At 36.0% G+C, this 17,286-nt stretch overlaps 1 protein-coding gene and 1 non-coding gene across 3 annotated transcripts in view; both read right to left on the bottom strand.

Annotated features, from left to right (window-relative positions):
- Window positions 1–17,286, bottom strand: part of LOC135082356 (uncharacterized) — a 155,652-nt gene that overhangs the window by 45,315 nt on the left and 93,051 nt on the right. For both annotated transcript variants that reach the window (XM_063977144.1, XM_063977145.1), the window contains 2 exons: window positions 9,687–9,839; window positions 1,808–1,938 (listed from right to left, as the gene is read on the bottom strand). In XM_063977144.1, coding sequence (XP_063833214.1) covers window positions 1,808–1,938; window positions 9,687–9,839 — 284 coding nt within the window. The remainder of the gene's footprint in view (window positions 1–1,807; window positions 1,939–9,686; window positions 9,840–17,286) is intronic.
- Window positions 6,057–6,128, bottom strand: Trnal-cag (transfer RNA leucine (anticodon CAG)). The gene has a single exon. It is a non-coding gene; the product is annotated as a tRNA-Leu (tRNA).

Here is a 17,286-nt window from a genome sequence, read left to right as displayed (position 1 = left end):
TGATTACTTTAATGAAAATATATTTCACGATACGTATTATAAGGGCTCTCGCGGAAGACCAGTTTCTTGACATGCCCTTATGATAAATACTGAGCGGGGCCTATTGACATAGTGGTCAACTATTTTCTATATTCGTTTTGTGTTGTTATTGTTTATAATTTGTGCTTACTGTGATCAATAAAGTCTACTCTATTCTATTCTATTATGATTCTCTGTAAACTGAAAAATATTTAACATTTATTTACAACACAACGTGATGAATTATAATCTAATTTATTGATATTTCTATCTTTGTCACGAATACATGGTATGTTATATTATTCTCTCACTAATTTAAGGTAAATACAATAATAATTTAGACAATAAAAAGTTACAAAAGGGTAAAGTTGCCTAAGTTCTATTCTTTGGTGTATTTTTATTTTGTTTTAGCACTTATCACGTAAATGAGCGTAATAAAGGCCAATGGTAACATGCCTCTAAATCATATCAGACATCATTATTTGTACATGTAGCGTATTCTTCGTGTACGTGCTTTGAGTCCGTAATACAAGAAATTCTCAAATACAGTCAGATATAGTACATCAACCTACCACAGTATTGTATGTTCAATTTGCTTTGCACTTTATTTACAGGACCTGAAGTTCAAAATTACTTGGGATATTTTTATTTTGTGATAGGCTGATGTGTTCTCGAATATTTAAATTAAGGATGGTTTAGAAAGTGACGTCATAGCTCGTTGTACCTTCACGTTTTGACAGATCATAAAAAGTATCTCAATTGATTAGAATAGAAGAGAGTTTTCGGATATGAATCTAAAATTAAACGAAGAAATGCTTATTATCTTAATATTTAGACGTGGCTTAAAAACGTATTTTATTTTTAATGGTATTTAATTTAAAAATGTAATATTATAGCATTCGTAATCAGGCCTCGTGTCACAATACTACTGTGAAAGAAATATACTTTACAGCCGGTTTTATTTCTTTGTCTGGGACATGCGAATTTTCAGTCGTATAAGAGCAACAAAATAGCCGTTAAAATGACAAACTGCTTTATAAAAACGGTACATGAGCATGAAATTATTTAATATTCGGTCATAACTATAAGTTTGTACGCGCAATTAAAAAGACAATACGAAAATATCGTAAAAGAGTCGCAATGTTCAATTAAAACAACGCATCCCAAAGAGTATTGCGATTACAAGAACATCAACTTTCTTTTGCTCTTGTACAAAAAATTGTGTTAATAAACCAAAAATATTTGGTGAAAATGAACTGGAAGTCGTTTATAAAACACAAATTAAAAAAAAAAAGTCAAATCTGGCTAGTTTTCAATGCTGAAAAGTTCAAATTAAATTTTGAGTAGTTTTGAAATTAATTATTGAGGTCATTATACAACTTTTATTTGAAGTCACGATTTTACAGTTCATAAAAAATATATCAAATGACTAGCACTGGTGTCAACTACTCATTAGTACCCATATTGAATTTTACTTTGGAATATTACGTGGTACATAAAATAACAAGTTTAAAGAACCATCCCAACTAATATTATAAATGCGAAAGTAACTCTGTCTGTCTGTCTGTCTGTCTGTCTGTCTGTCTGTTACGCTTTCCCGCTTAAACCTCGCAACCGATTTTGATGAAATTTGGCATAGAGATAGTTTGAGTCCCGGGAAAGAACATAGGATAGTTTTTATCCCGGTTTTTGAAACAGGGACGCGCGCGATAAAGTTTTTCTGTGACAGACAAAATTCCACGCGGGCGAAGCCGCGGGCGGAAAGCTAGTAATCTATAAGACTACTCACTCAGCGTTGGTTTCTGGAGTCGGCAGGTCGCCGATGGTGGTGAGAGTCAGGGTCGACCAGTAGAGGGAGCCGAGGTACTTCCTGGTGAGGGTTGCGTAGTCACCAGGACGGTGGGGGTACGCCCAGTCACCCTGGAAATATAAATGCCTTTTAGTTTAAGATCTAAATGCGCAGATCGCCGTCGCCGGGTGCTGCCGCCGTCAATGATAGGTCGCGCGAATTGTCATGGGTCGCGCGGACTGTCATGGGTCGCGTGACCTGTCATTGGCCTATGGCCGCGCCGTCGATGGCGATCTGCACGCGTTGGTGTAGTTGAAACTTTAGGGTTCTGTTTGTCAAAAGGAAAGGGACATGGACAGGTTGACCAGGAAAGATAGTGAATTTGAGTTTTTAATGTTAGGTACGTCAAAAAGGAAAAAAGAGACATTGATAGGATTACTCCGTTGTCTATCTGTCAAAGCAAATAAGGGAACCAAAACTTAAAGGGACTATTTGTCCTATTTACAATGATGATGGTAAGAAGATAAGTAAAGGGAAGCCCTATGTGCATAAAATTGAGAGTAATTACTTTACTAGTACACAATTGTACAGTAACTAGTTAATTTAGGGTTCAAGATCGATTGTACCAATTAAACTAGTACACAACCAGTTAGTGTTGTTATTTGTTTTTGTTTGTGGGCAAATAAATATGAATTCTACATTATTTTACTCAGTTTTTCTGCGCATATACTGAATCAGTGCCAAAGTTATGAGTTTGTTTACAGACTTTCATTTGTAATCCAGTGATTTGATTACACATCTTTATTCTGTGGTAGAGAAAGGTTAGAAGAATAGTGATATTTACCCGACTGTGCCAGAAGGAGGATTATGTTTTTCGAGTGTATGTATGTATGTATGTGGGTATGTGGGTATGTATGTATGTATATTTCTTTGGCACGGCCTACAGCCTAAACGGCTTGACCGATTTTAGCGTGAGTGGTATCGTTAGAATCGTCTTAACCGTGAGAGTGACACTGGCTATATTAAAGTTGGAAAAAAATCAAAATGGCGGATTTTAGGCGCCATAATGTCTTAAAAAAAGTAGGGCTTTTTAAGTAGTTTACAAAAACGCACGTTATTTGTTTTTTCGTTCATTTTTCATTTTAAATTCAAATTCTTTATTCCTCCATGTTGATATACAAAGGTTCATACTTAATTAACATAGACTCATAACATGAACCCTGCTAGGGTATTGCAACATGAGATTAATTACATTTAGCCCCTGCCTAAACTTTTTATCCTACAAATAGGGCTGGCTACCGTAAATCTAATTACTGCATAAAATAGAGCATCACCCGAGGGCTCTTAAATTAATTACGCTATATAATTTGCAACTTTAATTATTTCTTATCTCACCGTGTTACCAAGATAAGGTATTGTTAAGTGTCAGCTCTCGAGAAGCTGGGCGACAAACAGAGTCTTTTGTTTTCTTAGAATTAACACCGAAACTTAATAAAGTTAATAAAGAGCAGGCACGCTGTTTTGATTAGCAAATAAATAGTTTCAGGAATTTGACGACAATTTTACATCTTAGAGATAATTGAATGAGCTTTAGTTATACAGGTTGTCCCAAAAAGTAGTGTCCAGCTGAAGCCCAAAGGTCACTAGGGATACCCGAATTACCCCCATGTATGTTCCGCGAATTTTGATAGTTTTCGAGTTATGATTGTTTCAAATTTCTGTGCGTAGGCACTTTTCTAATCACTGTGGCGCGAATTGTTAAGGTACATGCCTGATTTTTATATAATCATTAGAAGAATACTAGGCATAGCTGATTTAGAAGTATTTACATCCATAACACGAATGTAAACTAAAAAAGTTAACACATACAGAATATGTTTAAAAAAAATCATAACTCGAAAACAATCAAAAGTCACGGTGATTCGGGTAGCTCTATAGCTGCATAGCTCTACCTCTGGGCTTCGGCTTGACACTACTTTTTGGGACAACCTGTATAAATGGTTACGAAATGATTAACAATTCACAATTGTGTGAGGGATAAACAAACGCCAATCTTTTTAGCATACAGCGGTAGGTATAATAATTATTATCACAAAAAGAAGTTACTTCACTCAGACTGATTCCATGAAACCTCTAGGAAAGTGACAATGTATGAAATTCAAGAAGCAGAGTAGCAAGGAAGTAACTCAAGTTACGTAAAAACTAGGGAACGAAGCAATTTTGAAATTAAAATTGAAAACGTTCATGAAAGTTACCTTTATGCAACAGAATAATATGTTATTGATTTCGGTTTGATAAAATTTTATTAGTACATTTCTGTTTTGTGCCCAAACGGAGTATGTAGTCTTGATTCTTGATATCGAATCAGCAATGATTGATATTTTCAAAAGGCCCTCATATGGGAATGTGCATAAAAAAGATTTGTACATTGCGTCTGTTTTACCGCATCATTTAGTTTTGTATGGTAACAAAATAACAATAAACAGCAATGGTTCTAAAGACTACTGTATCTTCTTTTGTTTTCTGTGTAATCGTTTTTACTCATTCTATATTATCTTTGAACTTTTTAAGCTGTCCAAACTGTCCATTTTTTAATTAGGAAAGCATTGTGAAAAGTAATAAAGTTGAAGATTGTATTTCAAAACTTGTGCTCGACTGAGATGGTTTGTTATTTTGTACAGAATACAACAGAACGACATAAAAGTCATCTAAGGACTAACGCCCGTATTTACAAACATTACTATGGGGTCTCACAGTGCGTGCACGCACAGGGTGACACGAACCAATCACAGAGCTATATTCAACGCTGTGCGTTCGATTCGCAGCTTCACTTAAGCAAGCATCGTTTGTGAATACGAGCGTAAGTGTGTTACACCGAACCAAAATATACTTTGCATTATAAATGCCAAAAGCGCAATCAACGTTGTAATTAATCACAGATGGAACGTAACTAGATGTAATTAAGGTCCAAATTGGCGGCTATTCGGTTTCCTCGCACTCTCATACTCAGATGCTAGTCACGTCTGTCAGTATTCACTCCCTAGAGTGGTTTTACGGTCATATAAAAGGGATACGAAAGGTCACGCCCTGTACTAGGGTTTGATTTCAGCTTTGATTTCATCGCTGAATTATCCTTCATGTTGTAAGAGTAATTGTTAACGGCTTGCTTGAGGTTTATTGCGATGTTCTTTTGTTTTTGTGTAAAAGTTCTTCTTCTTTGGTTTATGGTTCACTGTTCTGCCAATGTCACATGCAGTTAGGACCTAACTGTGACCTAACTTAGCTAACGTCATCTTGTCATTAAAAAGATCCATGATTTTTGGGGGACATTATCTAAATAACCGTTTGAGGTATATTTATATTTGAAGCTAATGTTTATCTTGCACATGAGCCAAATTTGACATGTTAAAGTAAAATAGTTTTTGAGTGATGAGGGGTCAAAAGTGGCTCCAAGTGGTTCGTCTAAATATACACACAGTGTACTTTCCCTCGCTGGAACTTCGCTTAACATGCTTCGAATGTTTGCTCAGTGTTATTTCCTCGATTTTCCTCTTGATTGATGGGAACATGTAAGATAAACATGATTTTTTCCAAATTACAGATCTTCCAGAGCAGATGTTTCGAAAACTATACAAGATATAGAAAAACTTGACTAGCTCAAGTGTAACAAATGTAATCAACTTTTTTTGGTTCATAGTGGTCATATCTCTAGGTTGCATAGTTTGCAAGAATTAAGCGAAAAACCGAATAAAGGCACTTTCGAACCCCGCCGACTCAAAGGCTAAGGGCGGGGACTTTTGATATGTTCACCTAACTAGTCTAATAAATAAAGTCACGAAGTCAGAAATTGTGTTCCACACATTTCCCTCTAATAATTTATTGACTGGACTAAAAAGGCACGCCACTTATATTTTTTCAGTATTATCAGAAAATGTTTTATATAGCAAACAAAACTTGACACTAGGTCAATCTCAGAGTGATTTAAGCTCGCTACTTTTTTTTCATACACAACGAAGAAGCTCTTGGCCTATATCTCACCTGATGGTAAGTGATGATCAGGCCGAAGGTGGAAGCGAGCTTCACTCGGAATCCTCAACCACGGAGGAACTGGCTATCTTACCTCTAACTGCCCGAACACAACAATGCCGATTACATTGTTGTTATGGCGACAGACTTAGGTAAGATGGTGGTAGCTAGCCAGGCGGGCTTAGAACAAGCCCTACCACCAACCAAACCGAACAGAAAAATCTGCCCCCACTGGGAATCGAACCCAGGACCTCTGCGTCTGAAGCAGGTGGTCTTACCACTAGACCACAGAGGCGGTTAATCCCCACTTCATGCCCCATTTAAGGAATCAAATCCCGAACCCACAATAATGTCGACGATCCTACCCATTGACCATTGATCACTAACTGAATACTGATGCGTAGAAGCAAGTCCTCATTAAAGACCCTCACCGTAATTACAGTGATTACAAATTGAGTCTTGAGTGTAATTAATTACGATTGAAATTAAACTGGACTTTAGCGCCAATAAATGTGGAATAATGAGGGAACTTTACGAGGGTTAGAACATCTAGATAGGTACATGATCGTTTTTTAATTGTGATTCCTTATGGGAAGGTACGATTATCCCACTTAATCTTTTATACGGCGTGTGCAATAAAGTGCGTTTTATCTTTTGACCAATCAGCCGTTAGGTAGAGAGAAGTGGTATCACGAGATTTAGATCCCATATAAAAGATATGAAGATAGTATTGGAGAATCACTCCTTTCAGATTAAATTCGCTTTTTTTCAAACCGTGTGAAGACAGATTTGTAGTAATTTTCATTAGTATAGGTAGATTCAGACTATCGTTCGTTCTTTTGAGTCAAATGACGTCCACTGCTGGACAAAGGCCTCCCCCAAGGATTTCCATAACGACCGGTCCTGTGCTGCCCGAATCCAGGCTCTTCCCGCAGAAGGATATACCATCATCATCATCATCATCATCATCATCATCATCATCATCATCATCATCATCATTTCAGCCATAGGACGTCCACTGCTGAACATAGGCCTCCCCCAATGCTTTCCACGTTGATCGATTGGTAGCAGCCTACGTCCAGCGCTTCCCTGCTACCTTTACGATGTCGTCGGTCCACGTTGTAGGTGGACCGTATATACCATAGGATACAATAAATAAAGACACAATTTAAGTTTGCAGCCACAAAGACGCGTTGCATCTAAGGAAACGAAGAATAATGGTTCAAAACTTAGCTTCTTATGCACTGCTGCCTTAGTTTTTGAGCGAGTCCATTATAAAAGTGATATATTTTGAAAAATATAATATTATTTTCTCCATGAACAACATTTGAATTTTATTTTTTAGTTTTTCCAACATTTGCCAGTATTTGCCATCATCAAAATTTCCGGGAAAAAACTTCGTAAACTCCGGATATTTCAGCGAAATTGAGTTTCTTCCCGGACATCTCCGGAAAAATATTTTTTCAACAAAATAGAAATGTCTTTTTATTGGGGTTTACCAGGAATCTCAAAGTCTGCTCTCAGATGCCCTTTCAAATTAGACGAAATCCTGGTTTTTTGTATGACTTTTACGTGTATGAATTTCGCAGTCTCACCTACAGAAAAATATGAAAATAAATAATAAATCCTCGCCAGAAAAGAAATATTTAGATTGTAGGTGTTTATTATTAATTTCGACCACTCCTGTTGAATGAAATCTGAGTAATGTTACCTCCGAAAACGTAATAAACGCTAAATGGGTCATATTACGCGGGTAGTTGGATAATGTAATGAACCTAACTGGCTGACATTTGTCTGGGGCATTTGGGAAAGGCCAAATCGGCTGTAGGCTTTTTTATTTGAGCCTACGTCTAGATGTGAGTAATGTGTAACATGGATGTAGACATAAATCCGGTGATTCGTGCTCGGACTTGCGAATAAGTGATATTGGTCAGAATCTAAACTTTTCTTTCTTCTTTTTTGTGTGTTGTGATTTAGGTGGTATAACCCTGAAGTCCGGGATGGACAGGAAGACGCAGTGTAGACAGGCGTGCTATACGGTAGGCCGACGATCTGGCGAAGCGCCTGGACCCGGGCAGCGTAGGGTCGGTCTTTGTCCTAAATTCCTAATCCTATCGCTCGTATTCACAAACATTACTATGAGGTCTCACAGTGGGCGTGGACGCACAGGGTGACACACGAACCAATCACAGAGCTCTATTCAATGCTGTGCGTTCGATTTTCTGCTTCACTGAAGCAAGCATCGTTTGCGAATACGGGCGTATATCTAGCACAGAACATTTTTGGTTTAAACGAAAGCTTCCATGCGTCTGATTTGACTCGAAGCACGGAATCGGTAGAAATTAAGCCTTTAATATATTTTATTTCATTCATAAAACTTTCAAACTTATAATTCGATCACAAGCATATCACTTTAACTCTAAAGAATATCTTTCTCAAACAGTCTGATTATTGTGGGGTTAACACGTCCAAATTACGTTCTATTATTAAATGCACATACATAAAAATAGGTCCGTCCAACCTCACCGCGGTAACCTCTCGTCTGCGCGATTTAGCACACCTCCCGATTAGGGTGGCCATGTTTCTTATTTAAACATGGATTCGACTTTGTTTACCTACTTCTCTTCTTCATTACTTTAAAATTGATTTGTCTCATTCATCTCCGCCTTGATGATTTTGAATTCATACAGTAGGTACATTAAAATAGTAACACACGGGTCTTAACGCGACGTTTATTAATGAGTTACATTATATTTATGTACTCACGGCTTGGCGTCGCGTTAAGACCCGTGTCTTACTATTGTAGTTGAAATGGAACGCGAAGGTTTTAAATCATACAGTACTTTGGTGAAGCCTAAATAGTAAAATTTTGCTATAAATTACAACTATTCTTCGAGTGAGACTATTACTCATTATTGTACTATGGTGAGACGAAGATCAAAACCCTAATAAAAATAAATTATTAGTTCCTTCTTTTAACTATCCCACATGCGTAAATTGAATAATATTTTTAACATTCTTCTGGAACACCCAATGGCAGTTAGTACACACAAATGTACGAATAGCTCGCTCGATCGATATGAAATGCCTAAAGTACATAATAATATTTTCTACTATGAGTATTAGACTATCGGATTGATTTATCTCTACAATATCGATAGATATTAGTTTTAGCAGTATTGTAATTTATAGAGGTCCAGAAACTCAGCGTTTCCAAACTTTTGGTGTCCCTACTCGCGCTCTATTTTCGGGCGCCATTTGTCCCGGAACCCACGTTTATGTCCCTGCATACGAATGTGCAGCTTATATCGCTATCAACTTCTCCGTCTACCCCCCATTTTGGCACTATCTATTTATCATCTACTTAATAAAGTGTTTGGTGTTGATCCAGATAGGGAATAACGGTAAATCATTCCTTGGTAATGACGTTACTCATAAATTGAATTTAATTTTGCAATGATGGAAAATTCAGAATTCAATTTAGATTTTCAATTTGAAATATAATTTATTATAACTGGGTGTGTTCCAAGTTTGAACGTTTTTGAAAAAAGCCGTACCAGTATAGGCTATATTTTTCACTCTCTCCTTTATTTTTGATCCTTCGAGCCGGATTGAACCAGCGACCTCTGGATATAAGTTAATGTAAAGACAACACATCAAGCTAAATAGGTACAGTGGTGTTTTTTTATATCTCGTTGTAAATACGTCATTTTGATATAGATTTCATTTGTGACCCCGTAATTTTTATTTGTTGAAATTGAATTTCTAATTCCTGTTATAGGGGTCACAATTAGGGATTGATGTTGAAATCGGGCATTAGTCTAAACTCTAAAGAATAAATCACGGTACAAACCTGGAAGCCCTCAGCCTCTGACAGCAAGAAGTAGAAGCAGCCGAACCAGTGCGCCAGGATCAGCAGGATGTGGATCAGGTTGATGACCCGCCAGAAGTTGGGGTACACCGTCCGCGACTCCACGATGTAGTAGAAGTTCACCGCTCTGTACACCTGCAAGACAATTTGGATTTTAATACATTAGCACATTGGGTACGAACTTGACCTTCACTGGTTGGGTTTTTATGGCGGTCAAGTTGTAGATCCTGGCTACACAGGAGTTGCAGTGGTGGGAAGGAGAAGTGGGAATAGTCCCGTATTGGATGCAAGCTTGACCTTCACTGGTTGGGTTTTTAATGGCGATCAAGCTGCTGTAGGAGTTGCAGCTTGCAGCAGTGGGAACGAGATGTGGGAATAGTGCACATTAGTACCCGTGAGTTCTCCGGTAACCCTCAAACAGTTAGGTTTCTTCTCTCATCATCATACTTTAATTTCAGGAAAACCGATTCTCTCTAATTTATCAGAGACAAATGAAAGATTTGGCCTACAATTCCCATACTAGTCCCATGGGTTAGAAAGGTTTTTCCGGTTTTTCTATATTAGTATTATTATTCGCAATCTTCAATGAAGAATGTAAAGTCGTATAAAAATGATTATATTTAAATTTCACATTAATGCTGCCGCCGTAAAAGATGAATGAATCAATAGTCAATTAATTTTACAATTTATTTTGGACACACGAATTCTAAAACGTATATTCATAAGCGATTTGGAAATGGGCTTGACATCACAAAGGCCCTTAAAAGGCTGGCAAACACAAAGCTTAAAAGCTATTCTATTGTGGTTTGTTTTTACCTTATTCAATTATTTGCTCAATTATAACTGAAAGTTGTCTTTGTTCTGTTGAAATAGATCATAAAACATTTATTATGATATTGTTGTCTTAGGTTATAAAATGTATGTATTGAATGATAAAGGTAGTAAGGTACTAAGCAGCGAAATTATTATGCTTGAGTCAGAAGAGAGGTCACCAAAATAGCGGTCCACCACCACCCCAGCGGTCGTTGGGGTTCGAAGTTCGAACCATAGGTTAGAGTTATGTTACTTTTGGTTGTCTTTTTGAAGTTTTAATTTGAAAGAAAGAATTATTTGGTACCAAAACAAAAAACAATAAGTACAAATCAACTATAAAATATTTCATATTTGTTTGACCTTTAGAGTTCGCAGGAGTGAAACTAAGTTACTGATTTTATCTACCTAATCTGTTTTTCGCTACGAACTAAATTCAAGAGCGGCACAGCTCTAATTGTGGTCAAGCTGTAGCGTTCCTCAAATCTCAAATCTAAGGACGCTATTATCGCATTATATTTTTGTGAAAGTGCTTTCAAATATAGACTGGACTTTTCACAAAGCCTGTCCACAATTACACTGACCTCTCCCAAACGTGATAAGTGGATAGAATATCAATTTCACAGAAAAAGCAGCAGTAATAATATCATTTTCCGTTATTTTTTCACGACAAAAGCCTCATTGTGGCGATTGTAAAGGCATTATTCCGCTTTGAACATACCTAATACACGGTATATATGTGTCTTCAAGGGGATCGAAAGGTGCCAGGAAATAGGCTGTGGATTTATTGGCTAAGGTTAAAACCACACTACGGTTACTTTTGAACTTTCGCGTTGCATTTTTTTGAATAACACTTGGTGCTTTGACTTTAGGCTAGTGGCACATATTGTTCAATTTTGATATGTCGAAACCCAACAGTTACATACGATGTTAATTATAAGTAAGATATCACAATAATTATTACTCATTTCTGTAATAGGTATTTGGGTCGCCTAATAAATATAGTGATCATATTTACCAGCCACGGCAAAAAGTTTGGGATGTGCTTTCGACTGAACAAAACAGTGATGACATGACAACACATGATTTTTTACGATAAAAACATGATTCTTTTTGCGATTTTCATCATTCACTCACCTCACATACCTAATAGGAATTGGATAGATTGATTAATTATTTAATCGCTAAGCCTGAATTTAGCATGGTACATAGTTTGATAATTTCATGATGTAATTAATGAAATTCATAAATGAATTTCACATTTTGACTTGTGAATTTAAACGGGTTTCAATTTCAATGAATTGATTCATTTATTTATTAGCGGCCACCCGCGACTTCGTACGCGTGGATCCCGTTTTACTCCCTTCATCTATCTTACGCGGTTTAGATTTTTTCATACAAATGTTTTTTCCTGCTAACTTCCGTTCCCGTGGGAATTTTGCAATATCCTGTTGTAACTAAGCTTTAAGTTTACTAAAGTACCCGCATGCCAAATTTCAAGCGTCTAACTTAAGCAGTTTAGATTTTTCATACAAAAGGATTTTCCCGCTAATTTCCGTTCGCGTGGAAATTCCTAAGTATACTATAACCTGCCCAGGAGTATGAAGAATAATTGTACCAAGTTTCGTTAAAATCCGTCGAGTAGTTTTTGTTTCTATAAGGAACATACAGACAGACAGACAGACAAAAATTTTACTGATTGCATTTACCCCCTGATAGTTATTTTGAAAATATATTTCATGTACAGAATTGACCTCTCTACAGATGTATTAGTATAAGTATAGATGAGATAATGTGTGCGTCACCTTTGAGCACGGCACCGAAGTGTGGCTTCCGCGAAACGCCGAGAGGGAAACGTGTATCGTATCGATTTGTTATCTAAGGCAAATCCAGAAAAAGACGGGATGAGAACGTTTCAAAATAAAAGTGTGTGGTAAGTAAAAAACTGTTACTGTGAACAGACAAAATACCAAAAAAGTATCGTAAGTACCAAACTTATGTAAGACCACTTATGTACCTGGAATTACGCAAATAAAGGAATTTCAAACTCCATACAAAAACATCGGTTATCGTTATGGTTACTGTTAAAGTTAGGTGGTGCAACTCAGCCTTAGTGTGCAAATAAATATTATGAATATCTGTCTTACAGCAAAACTAAAACGCACGTGCCCAATCCCCTTCAAAAACCGGAATAAAAAACTTTCCTATGCTTTTCTGTAGGTTTCAGACTGTCTCTATAATTTTATTAAAATTAGCCTGGTGGTTGAAATTTCACAAGACAGATAGAATTACTTTCGTATTTACAAAATAGGTACTTACAAGGAATTATTAATGGAAATAAGCCTTAACAAATCATGGTATTAATGGTATTCCTGGGAAGAATAAGAGTTTTTCAGTATGTCTTCACGAGTTTCAATATTTCTTACTCAACCACGCATGAAAAGGGACGGCTCTGGGACTTTTTCATATGTTAAATGATTCTTGTGATGAAATCTACTCCCCAAAGTCGTTTGATACTTGTTCACGAACCTAACATAAAATGACAAGTTGTTTTATTATATTTTCAATTTTATACGAAAGGTTTTATCTATACTAATATTATAAATGCGAAAGTAACTCTGTCTGTCTGTCTTGCCTAAATCAGTGAACCGATTTTGATGAAATTTGGCATAGAGATAGTTTGAGTCCCGAGAAAGGACATAGGATAGTTTTTATCCCGTTTTTGAAACAGGGACGAGCGCGATAAAGTTTTTCTGTGACAGACAAAATTCTATATTCGAGATTTCAATCATATTGGCGACGAGATTTCAAGCTAAATAATGCGGTCGCGGAGTTGTACACTCTCTGTTTTTAAATAAAAAACTGGCCAAGTGCGTGTCGTGCCACGCGCAGTGTAGGGTTCCGTAGTTGCCCAGTATTTATTCTATGTGCTGGCGACGGTAAAAGTGTAGTAGTTACAAGTTGTTAATCTAAACAAATATTATAAAGCTGAAGAGTTTGTTTGTTTGTTTACTTGAACGCGCTAATCTCAGGAACTGCCGGTCCGATTTGAAAAATTCTTTCAGTGTTAGATAGCCCATTTATTGAGGAAGGCTATAGGCTATAAACCATCACGCTACAAGTAAAAGATGCAGAGCAAAAATGAAAAATGTTGCGAAAACGGGTTTTCACGCGTACGAAGTCGCGGGCACAGCTAGTTTCCAATAATAGTAACATAGATTGTATTAAAATTACATCAACTAGGTTCCAGATTGTACAAGCATCTAATTTGATCCCTAGAATAGTCCCAAGGGAGCGAGCAAAAGCTTTTAAGAGCAGAATGACATGCATAACGCTTGCCACAAGTGTATGGAGGGTCGAGTAAATCCCAAATTGTAGTTGAATACGAATTATACACGGTTTACTAAGTGTTGATTCAAAGACAAAGACAAAGACATTTATTTGCAAAGAATAGGTTGATACAGATAGTGTTGTAAATACAGAGTGCTCTATTCTGCTAAAATACATTAACATGCAAATTTTTTGTCCAGAAATTCCTGAACACTGTAAAAGCAGGAAGTGGTTAGCCATTCCCTAAGCTTTCTGGTCATTACTTTTGCAGGACCTATTTTAAATCTTTCAGGAATTTTGTTATAAACCTTAATGCACATAGAATAACAATTTTTATGACAAAGTGCGATTTTTGGGCAGAAGTCAAATACTAGTCTATTTGCTGACCTTGTGTTTCTCGGGTATACCTCAGCAGCAGTTTTAAACAATTTTGGATGTTGTGTTACAAATTTGTAAATTTCAAGTATGTACATCCCGGGAACAGTGAGTATGCCTAGTTTCACAAATAATGGTTTACATGTTTCAAAGGGCCCTTTACAACATAGAGCTCGTATGCATTTTTTCTGAGCTATGAAAACCCTTTGTATATCGGTACCATTTCCCCAAAGTATGAGCCCATAGCTTATAACAGAAGCAACATATCCGTAGTAGGCACTTAACGATACACTCAGAGAAGTAATTCTTGTCAATCTTCGAAGGACGTAAACAAATCTATTAATTTTTTTACACACATTGTCAATATGGCATGAAAAGTTTAAGTTTTTGTCCAATAAGATATCTAAAAATGTCAAATTATTTACGTGGTCCAAGGTTATTTCATTATTATAATTTATGTCCATTTTAATTTCTTTACGTCCTTTTACATTGAATTGTATATATTTCGTTTTAGCTAAATTAGCAGTCAGATTATTAAGGTTTAGCCATTTCATTATGTCATTTATAGTATTGTTAATGTCATATTCATAGAGATTTAATTTGTCAGCGTTACATTTGATTATTACGGAAAGATCATCTGCAAATAAAATACACCTATGTTTGGTAGCAGATGGTAAGTCGTTTATATAAAGTAAGAAAAGTAGCGGTCCCAAGACGCTGCCTTGGGGTACACCAAATCTGTTAGATTTGTAAGTAGATCGGCATGTGCTATTTTCGTGATTTGATTTGGTTATTTCAACACACTGGTGTCTGTTCTCCAGATATGTTTTAAACCACTGTAGCGCGTTTCCACGTACTCCATATACTTCTAACTTATCCAGCAATATGTCATGAACTACCCGATCAAAGGCTTTAGACATGTCAAAAAAAAGCGCAGTAGCACATTGTTTTGAATTTAGGCCAAGGACAACTTCATGGACCAGGTTGAAGCAAGCTAGAGTAGTGGATTTTCCTTTTTGGAAACCATTTTGTTCTGGATTGATAATGTTAAACTTTAGACAAAATTTCATTAGCCTAGCTTGCATAGCCTTTTCAAATATTTTTGATAGCACAGGTATCAACGTTATAGGGCGATAGTTACCAATTTCAGACGTGTCCCCTTTTTTGTATATGGGCTTAACTATAGAAAACCTCAATTTTTCAGGAAACTGTCCTGTCTCAAAAGATAAGTTAATGAGATATCTTAATACAGGAGCTAATTCATGGCTACAGTATTTTAAAATTTTTGTAGGAATTTCATCATACCCACATGCATTAGAATTTTTAAGAGACTGGATTAAATTTATCGTCTCTTTTACATTTAAAGGTTCCAAGAAGAGGGAGTTAGGAGTAGATTTTAAGTTAGTTAATACTTTTCTTTTTCTATCGTTGTCATAAATAAATTTGTCACCACATATGTCAGCATAATAGTCGTTAAAAGCTTGAGCTATTTTGTTTGTATTTGTTATTATATTACCATTTAAGTCAATCTTTGAAATACCTAGCTTCAGTTCGCGGTTTTTTGTTTCATTGTTAATGAGAATCCATGAGGCCTTGCATTTATTCTGACTATTTAGTAAAAATTTATTACTACAATTTTTTTGTGCCGTTGAAATACATTTTTTGAGTATTTTACAATATTTTACATAGTTTTCTTTTTTAGTTTTGTCAGTATTTCTATAAGAGGCAAAGCGAAGCAATCTTTTCCTTTTAGTAGATATTTTTAAGCCTCTTGTGATCCATTTTTGTTTTTGAGGTTTATTATTAATTTTTAACTTTACCTTTGGAAAACACAAATTATAAAGCAAACACAAAGTTTCATGAAATATATTAAATGCTTCGTCCATATTTTTCTCTTGGCATACCTCGGAAAAAGTCAATGATTTCAGGTAGTTACAAAATTTGTTTTGGTTTTCATTACAGAAATCTCTTTTATATACAATCCGGTGTTGCACTAATGGCACTTTTTGAACGGGTATACTGAGCATTTGTGCAGTGTCATGGTCAGATAGTTGTAGTGGCAATACTCTTCCGACACCATGTTTTATATTACTAAGTATGTGATCTATACAATTTTCGCCTCTGGTAGGTTCGTTTATGTGGAGAGTAAGGTCAAAATTTTTGGCAATATCCATTAAGTAACGAGATTCTTTAGTACATATTAGGGTATTTATATTAAAGTCACCAGTGATAATGATTTTTTTGTTGTTATGTCTCCTAAATATGTCGGTAATTACTGCTTCTAGCTTAGCCAAGAAAGTATTTGCATATTTGTTATGTGAGGAGTATACGCAAAGTATGATTAAGTTATGAGCGAGTACTTCTACCCCACAACATTCAAATATATTTGGTACGACGTATTTACCGAAGCAGGTTAACTCTTTGTAGAGTAGTCCCCGCCTCAGCAGTATACATGTACCTCCTCGTTTTGTTTCTCTACAGTAGGTAGCGGCTAATTCGTAACATTTTAGTGTTAAATTTCTTTCCTCGCCCCTCTTTACAAATGTTTCCGAAAAACAGAGTGCATCCGGTTTAGTTTTATTGTCTTCTAATTCTGACATAGTTATTTGTATTAAATCTTTTTTAGATAAAAAGCTTGCTATATTTTGGTGGAATACAATAAAGGGTTCATTTTTTATGGATTTTTGGTCTTTTTGGTTGTTATGAGTCACGAAAAAAGTTATTTCCTAGGTCAGTCTTATGTGTTACAGATGCAAGCTTTTTAGGTTTAAAGAAGTCTAGTATTAATGTTTGTTTGGTCAATTTAGTTGGTGAGTCATGCGTTGTAGGTTTAGTTTCCCTTGTCGTTCGTCTATTACACATTGAAGTTATTCTTGTAGCACGTATTTGGCGCCTGATAAAATCATAATTTAGGTATTTTCGATCATAATCAATAGAGTCCATTAGTATATTTAAGTAATAGCATGTGTCATGAATATAGCTCTGATAGTGATTTTTGTTCTTAAAAAAGTAACAATTTGAAAACCTTTTACATAACAAAGTAAGCTCTCTATTCAACAATGTACTA

The sequence above is a fragment of the Ostrinia nubilalis genome, chromosome 21 (assembly GCF_963855985.1).
Source record: "Ostrinia nubilalis chromosome 21, ilOstNubi1.1, whole genome shotgun sequence".
Lineage (NCBI taxonomy): Eukaryota > Metazoa > Arthropoda > Insecta > Lepidoptera > Crambidae > Ostrinia > Ostrinia nubilalis.
This window is presented reverse-complemented; position numbering and strand designations above follow the sequence as displayed.